The sequence below is a fragment of the Cucurbita maxima genome, unplaced genomic scaffold, assembly GCF_002738345.1.
Source record: "Cucurbita maxima cultivar Rimu unplaced genomic scaffold, Cmax_1.0 Cma_Scf00004, whole genome shotgun sequence".
NCBI lineage: Eukaryota > Viridiplantae > Streptophyta > Magnoliopsida > Cucurbitales > Cucurbitaceae > Cucurbita > Cucurbita maxima.
In genome coordinates this window covers 707,675-714,985 of record NW_019272020.1, presented here as the reverse complement: position 1 = coordinate 714,985, position 7,311 = coordinate 707,675, and the positions used below count along the sequence as shown (strand labels likewise).

Sequence of the window (7,311 nt, the reverse complement as noted above, 5' to 3'; positions counted from 1 at the left end):
GGGGGGGGGGGGGGGGGGGGGGGGCGAATACTGTACAAGTTACCGTTGCAAGGAGAGAGGAAGGGGGCAGGGGGACTGTAGAAATAGCTGGTCTTAGTGCAATGCAAGTCACAAATGTGGAAGTAGGATATTGAAGGTGAAAAGGTGGAACTCTATATGTGAGTATCTAAGCATATCTTTGTTCATGTCAGGTTTTCCGATTACAAGTGAACAACGGTATTCCCATTAAGAGTTGGATTGACGATCCTTTGGATTCTGCTTTAATTTCATTGCTTCCATTTTTGGAGACCCTGGCTGATGCTGATGATGTCCGCCCTATTATTGTCCAGAGATTTGGTAACAAGGAATAAGAGCCTTTCGTATTTCTTATTCTGTTGTTCTCGAATATGGTGGCTCCTTGCCCTCTCTCTTTTTCACAGCAAAATTAGCTTCTAATCTTAGATGCTTATCTCTATCTCATCATTGAGCTCAAGTTAATTAACTGTTGAATAAACTTGTTTGTCTTTCTTTGTTGAGTCAGACCTAGGTGCTTGCTACTTTCTGTTTTCTTNTGTGCTTTGTCTTTTTTTTTTTTTTTTTTTTTTTTTTGGTGAAGTTAGGTTTAGGGAATGTCTCTTCAATTTTATTGTACAGTTCTTGTGCGTAGATATATATGAGAAGAATGTATATGAATTTTAATGTTGTGAAATATAATTCTTGCAGGCTGTTGCTTTCTCCCTTGCTACTTCTTTTTGTGTTATCTAATTCTACTGGTGTTTTGGAATGCTTTCTTTTGATTATTATATTTAAATCTTTGTCCATTTCATAGTTAGATTTGGAACCTCGGACTTGGATCTTCTCTTTCTTCTATTTGATACTACACAAGGTAACACAGTTATTAATTTTGAAAAATTTACGTCATTTACACTTGATGTAGAGTCAGCTCTTCAATAAGGGTCTATCAGAGTTGAAGGCCGTTTGAAAGATTAAAGACAACAAATTCTGAAGTTGGTGTACAAGGTTATGATTTAGCATATTTCAAAATAGTGGAAATTGGAACTTGCTGATTTGATGTAGAACCTCAGAGTATGCTAGGTTGAGCCTAATGATTAGATCATTATATTCAATCAAATTGTCAAGCGTTTAAATTTGAATCCAGACATAGATATTAAATATCTTGTAAGCTTTAGATTGTTAAATATTGTAAAGCCACGTGGAAGTTCCATAATAAAATTTTAGAGGACAAGGGGTTTAGTGGTATTGGAGAGATTGGGAGGTTTATGACTGATTGTTGAATGTAGCTACTAAAGCAAAGACAAGAAAGCAATCATAAAGCAAACCACTGAACATACTGCTATCCTTGTTCATGTTACGTATCTATTCCTTGTGTAAGTTGTGTATTTCTCGAGTAGATTTCATTGACACATTTGACAGTCATGCTATTGATATGTTCTCATCTGTAAATTTTCACTTGATTAAGATTAATGTTACTTGGTGGTTTCATGCTGTGAAGTATTATATCTAATGATTAACATCTTTACCCAAGAATTAGTTACCTGGAGCAAACTAAACCTTTGCCGTTTTTTAATCTAATTTGTTCTTTTATGTTGGAGTTTAAGCATGGACGTATTCAAGTTTAATGTACATTCTTTGTTTCACTACCGATTATACGTTGATTAGTGCTTTGAGCCTAGTGTTTTTACTTCTTGACTATCAACTATATTCATGCATGTAAATTAGGAAACCATTAAACACCTTGTTTTAAGATTTTTGGAGACTATGATCACTTATTTTATATCTGCAACTCATGACAAAATTAATATGACTTCCTTTAACATGTTCATTTCATCTTACTTATGCTTCGTACCATTTTGTTCCTTGTTGACTATCGCTCTATGTGTTCTACAAGTTTAATAGTTCTACAGTATTGCACTTCATGGATGGAAATGGGGGTTGTGAGGAGTGGTTACTAATAGCAAATAAGGCTTCCTATTTGGAAAAATGAAAAGAAAAAGAAAGAAAGAGAGATAGATGGGGGGGGGGGGGGGGGGGGGGGGGGGGGGGGGGGGGGGGGGGGGGGGGGGGGGGGGGGGGGGGGGGGGGGGGGGGGGGGGGGGGGGGGGGGGGGGGGGGGGGGGGGGGGGGGGGGGGGGGGGGGGGGGGGGGGGGGGGGGGGGGGATCCAGCAAGGAAAAAAGGAAAGAGAAGAAAAAAGAGAAGAAAGAAGAAAAGAACACCGGTATTGAAGAGTATGGTACACCATTTTTCCTTAGTATATTATCTTATGCATGATACTAACATTTATTAACATGCGAATCTTTGTTGTTCATATTTCATTTGTTAAACTGCTTTAGTTTAGTGAAAATTTCTTTGGAAAAAAAAAGTGTGGAAGTAAATATTGCTTCAATTTGAGGTGCCGTAAGTTAAATTCAAGATTCAAGAGGAACCTAACTTATTTACTGGGTTAATGTGTATTTGCTGCTATTTTCAGCGCGATACTTCTAATCTTGATGATGACGCCGCAATGAGGAAGAAGTGTCTGCTCATAACTTTCTATTCCTATTTCAGGAAAACAGTGTCCCAGCTGAAGGAATGCTTTTGGTATATATGCTTCTATTAGTAGAAGGGTTATTTCTCGGTGTCCTTGGGTTGCATAGTTTAGCATAATGATAGATGACGATTTCTGTCTGTTATGCTATAAGAAGTTTTATGGTTTCTCTGCAGGTCTTTTGAAGGGTCAGTTCTAAATTTCTCCTACCAGGAAAATTTTAGGTACGCTTATAATTCTTTTCCTTTCTCTAAGATCTAAGAGCCTATTTGAAATGACTTTCTAAGTGCTTAAAAATATTTTTTTCTCATAAAAACTCTTCTTAGAATTCTAAATAGGTAATAATTGTTAGGTTCTGATTTCTATTTCGCCATGATTGGTTGCCTCATGCTCAAGCAACATCCTTGTATGATGAGTAATTAGCAGAACGGCTCTCTCTGTAATATTCTCTTCCTCTTGGGACTTACAAACTCTCCTACTTCTTGAATGTGACAGATTATGTAATTTTATTGCTTTTATACTTCCTGATCTGTACATAATGCTTCCTCATGTTTTCCGCTGCTGAAGAACAGTGTTGATGAAAGATGTAATTTGCCACAAACCTTATCTGATCACGTTAGTGAGCCTGTCTACATCTTTTATCAAATGCTAAGCTTGATTGGCGAACTGAATTGCATTTTCTGTAGGTACACTGAAAATTAAATCATTGTAAGCTGCACCAATGAACACGAGATTACAAATATATATCGAACTTATTTGAAATAATTGTTTGTTTGGTTATGTAAACGCCTGTTGCAGATACTTTTAAAATTGACGTGTTATTTGATAAAATTGAAAATTCAGAACAAAAATTTATATAATTTGATAGGTTGAGGGTGATGTGAATGAAATTTTTTCTTTTTTTATTTTTATGAGTAAGGATGAACATGAACTAAAAGTGGAGAACACATTGCTAGCTCCCAAGGGAATGTAGTCCTAAACGTAGACATAGGCTACAATTTTATTCTATCACTATTATGGCAGAAACCCTGTGATAATTTTCTGCCATTTTCCCCTCTTCTTAGTAACCGAACACTAATTCCTCCCCCCGACCTCCGCGTCTCCTTTGTATAAAAGAAAATCTAAATGCCTTCTCGGCCTGCAGATTGTAATGGACCAGATCCGAGTCGCTTTCTGCCTCCTCTTACATGCAATTTGTAATAAGAAGTGAACCCAAGAACACGAAAGAGAAGAAGCTCGTGACTCGAATCGCGGAGCTTGCTGTGTCTGATGGTTCTGTTCCGAAACCGCCGGTGTCGGTCGGTGTGGTATCGGTTGGCGTCGTGTCAGTAGGCATTGTGTCGGGTGGTGTTGGGGTTGTTATGGTTGGGGTTGCCGGCGGCATCGGAGTTGGATTCATTGGTGGATTGATTGGTGTTGTTGGGCTGCGTTCGCATAAACAAGTTAGATGAGATTGTTTTCCTGCTATTTGAATTCGGATTCTAACGAGGGAACTATTTTCCAATTTACCTCGGCGTTGATCTTGATGCTGCGTAGCGACAATTTCCACTGCCTGCAATCATGAAGAAAAGATATGTTCACATTTCAAGCTGAGGAATGATTATCTAGTTTTATCGGGAGCTGGAATGTTCGTATTCCAGGATTGAATTTTATTCTGCATAGTAACAACTTCAGCAGATAGGAAACAATTTGGAAAAGGAATATGCTCAGTTTTTGAAGTCCGAAGGTATGAAGCAAATTTTGGGTTTTTGTTCAAAATGAAATGAAAGAGGAAGCATCAATCATGACCGAATACCTACAGTTGTATTGTTTGGAGATGAAGTATTGCCTATTTTCTGTTATGGTTCTGAATTAAAATAAACTTGAAGTGATGATCTTTCTTACTTGGGTCTGTGCTGGTGAGCTGCGCAGTTCCTCCAAACACGCAGCTTGTGGGTGCTGGATTCTTCTGGTAGTACTGGTTGAAGGCATAAGAAGCATGGTCTCGCATAGTGTTGGGCTCAAAGCAACTACCTCCCGTTTGAATTGCCGAGCAATCCGCGCCCCCATATCCGCAAGCATAGTCAAGAGCTACCTGCAAAGCGGTTGGGGAAGCACTTGAACTTGCTATGCACCAACTTCCACCGCCTGTGGTTGTTGGGGTTGTGGGTGTTATGGTTGGGGTTGTGGGCGTTATGGTTGGGGTTGTAGGCGTTATGGTCGGTCCGGTAGGGATTGTTTGTGCTGGCGGTGATGTTGGATCCACAATCGGGGTCTGGGTTGGAGTTGTGCCGCCGCCTGGGGTGGTTGGATTCACAATGGGGATTGTGTCCAGTTGAGTGTTGGATATTGAAGTTGAAAAGTAGGGTATTTGTTCCTCCTGATTTTGCAGTACATAGTCTTCTTGGTTTGCTTCAAAATATGGAGTCCGTGCAATACTTGAACCTGAAGCCACAAAAAGCAAGGTCAGTTCCTTCTTGTGAAAAAGTGAAACCTCTTCACATTGTGATTATCTTAGAACAACCAATAGGAAAAATGCAGAAAGATAAGGCATTGATATCATTGTGCAGGAAAAAAAAAAAAAAAGAAAAAAAAGAAGGCATTGAACGCTGATTTACCTAAACTGAGGAAGATCAACAATGAAAGTAATGCAGTATGGAGGCGAACGCAGGTACCCATCTCTACAAATTACTTCCAATGCTTGGTTTTGGACGTTCAAAGGTTTTTGAACAATGACAGGACCAGAGATTTGATATGAAATGGGTTTCTGTAAAGAAGAATGAGCCTTTTTGGCGGCAAGCAATATATACAGGGAGGTGGGGCGACAGAATCTAAGCTTTCTTGGATCATCAAGAGTGAGAAAGAAGGGGAGGAGAATATGAGGAAACTTGAGAGAGGAGGCATTGTATATTTGAATAGTTGGGAAGCGCAAGCAAGGGAAGGTTTAGAAAACGAAAAAAGGTATATGGAGAAGGAAAGGCCCGCTGTGAACTCTATACTGATTCTGCAGTTTCGTGTGGTGCCATTTCCCTTCTCTTTAGAGCTTCAGCTTTATGTTACTGAATCAGAAAGTTAAAGGTGGTGTTGGGTTATGGGTTATGGGTTATGGCCTATGGGCGATAGATTTGTGTGCACAAGTTGCATCTTGTAGTTTGTGATCAAGAATATTGTCCCCTGGAGAATCTGTTTAGGTACCGAAACAAGAATCAAATCCTTCTCTCGCTGCCTCCATTTTCTGTTGTGGCATTTGATTCCTTCTTTTAGAAACAAGCCCACTTATCCACTCAACTGCCAGATACTACTGATCCAATATTCTAACACAACACAACTGACATCTCTCCGCAGACTTTCTGAGTGGTTCGTATGATCATACTGCCGCAAACCACACACCCAGCTCTTAGCCCCCAAACTACTTCCCATATTTGGGGCCTTTTCTTACAATTTTGGTTGTTTTTTTCTTGGTATGATATCTCTGGTTTGGGTATTGCTGTTGAGTTCAACGATGGAGAGATCGAATTATTGGTGTTTTAAAATCATTTGTGAAATTGAATGACTGAATGTTGAAAGGTTAATACTATATATTTCAGAAAAGCTAATGAAATTGTATCAACTACTCAACATGACCAACTCCAAGCAGGTGTGATTGAATAAACCAATCTACATCAGTTTTAGAGGGACGATTCCTATTATTTCTTATAAAAGTTTTCCTGGCAATGTATTTAAAAATTGTGAGGCTAACGTGATAGGTAATGGGTCGAGTAGTAGATGACAATATCTGCTAGCGGTGAATATGAGGCGTTACAGAAACATTCCTTATAAATGTTTTTTATAAATGTGTAAAAACTTCCATCGGAGAATAATAATGTTCCATATTCGGAGGTTATTTTCCAGATTCCTATTTTAATAAATTGAATAAACTGATTTAGTTTTTCCAATTTTGACTTTTGCGAATCCCAAAGGACTATCTCTTCATGGGGACTTTGAATTTCATAATATATCATTTTTATTTTATTTTCAGTTTTGAAAGAATTATTTAATATTCCAACACAGCATATGAGCATGTCGGAATATGATGGCCCACTTTAACAACATTATGTTTATATACTTGAGAAACGGACTGTAAAATAATATAGGATTTTAACAACACAAAGACATGAAGCTAATTTAATATTTAATACTTACACTATATTCTATCAGCAAATTATGTCAAACAAGTACAATTATTCTTTAGCCCAAGAGTCTTCTCAATGCATTATACCCTCTTAAAGTAACCCTAATTATTCTTCACTCTTAAGCATTAAAATACTTTTAATTTCTTTTAATTCTTTAATTTCATTATTCTCTAAAAACAATTTTAAATTATGTAGTTTACTGATTATTTATATACGTTTCCACATATCTTTTATATTATTTATATACAAATTAATTTTAATTTAAATAAATTACAAAATTAATATCTCATAGTTTTATAATTGTTTTCACAGATCTACCGTGCAAAAAAATGGGCCAGTGGACAATGAGACAGAATAGGCCCATAGTTTGAATGTTGGGCCCAATATTAATGGGCCAACAAGGCCGCCGTCACGCGAAGATTTTGAAAAAATAAATATGCATTTTGGATAAACACGGTCCTATTTGGCTATTTTATTTTACATTTTAAAATTCGGATTTGGTGTAATTAATTAATTGTTTTCTTAAAACTTTAATTCCTTAGTTGTTTTTATAAAATAAATTAAATTGTTTTAGTTATTTGCTTGGGCATTGTATTTAGCTTTTCTTAAAAAAGTATGGATTCTAATTCCACCT

General features: G+C 37.6%; 2 protein-coding genes and 1 long non-coding RNA gene across 15 annotated transcripts in view; 2 read left to right on the top strand and 1 right to left on the bottom strand.

Moving 5' to 3' along the window:
- The window catches only part of LOC111478575, a 17,842-nt gene extending 14,640 nt beyond the window's left edge, over window positions 1-3,202 (top strand). For 3 of the 6 annotated variants that reach the window (XM_023122919.1, XM_023122923.1, XM_023122921.1), the window contains 2 exons: window positions 192-336; window positions 2,703-3,172. In XM_023122919.1, coding sequence (XP_022978687.1) covers window positions 192-336; window positions 2,703-2,725 — 168 coding nt within the window. In that variant the 3' untranslated portion in view covers window positions 2,726-3,172. Of the gene's footprint in view, window positions 1-191; window positions 337-2,546 lie in introns of all 6 variants that reach the window. The other 3 variants (XR_002717500.1, XM_023122920.1, XM_023122922.1) reach the window with 3 other exon arrangements.
- Window positions 1-5,272, bottom strand: part of LOC111478603 (60S ribosomal protein L32-1-like) — a 29,945-nt gene extending 24,673 nt beyond the window's left edge. For 6 of the 8 annotated variants that reach the window (XR_002717501.1, XR_002717503.1, XR_002717504.1 and 3 more), the window contains exons 1-3: window positions 5,124-5,272; window positions 4,411-4,950; window positions 4,036-4,078 (exon numbers count right to left, since the gene is read on the bottom strand). Coding sequence is in view for 1 of the 8 variants with exons in the window: in XM_023122966.1 (XP_022978734.1) it covers window positions 3,710-3,950; window positions 4,036-4,078; window positions 4,411-4,950; window positions 5,124-5,184 (885 nt within the window). In the remaining 7 variants the exon portion in view is untranslated. Of the gene's footprint in view, window positions 1-3,402; window positions 3,951-4,035; window positions 4,079-4,410; window positions 4,951-5,123 lie in introns of those variants that run through there. The other 2 variants (XM_023122966.1, XM_023122968.1) reach the window with 2 other exon arrangements.
- On the top strand, window positions 4,873-6,117 carry LOC111478647. Its single transcript, XR_002717525.1, has 3 exons — window positions 4,873-4,970; window positions 5,076-5,176; window positions 5,245-6,117. It is a non-coding gene; the product is annotated as an uncharacterized LOC111478647 (long non-coding RNA).
- The last annotated feature ends 1,194 nt before the right edge of the window (window positions 6,118-7,311 follow it).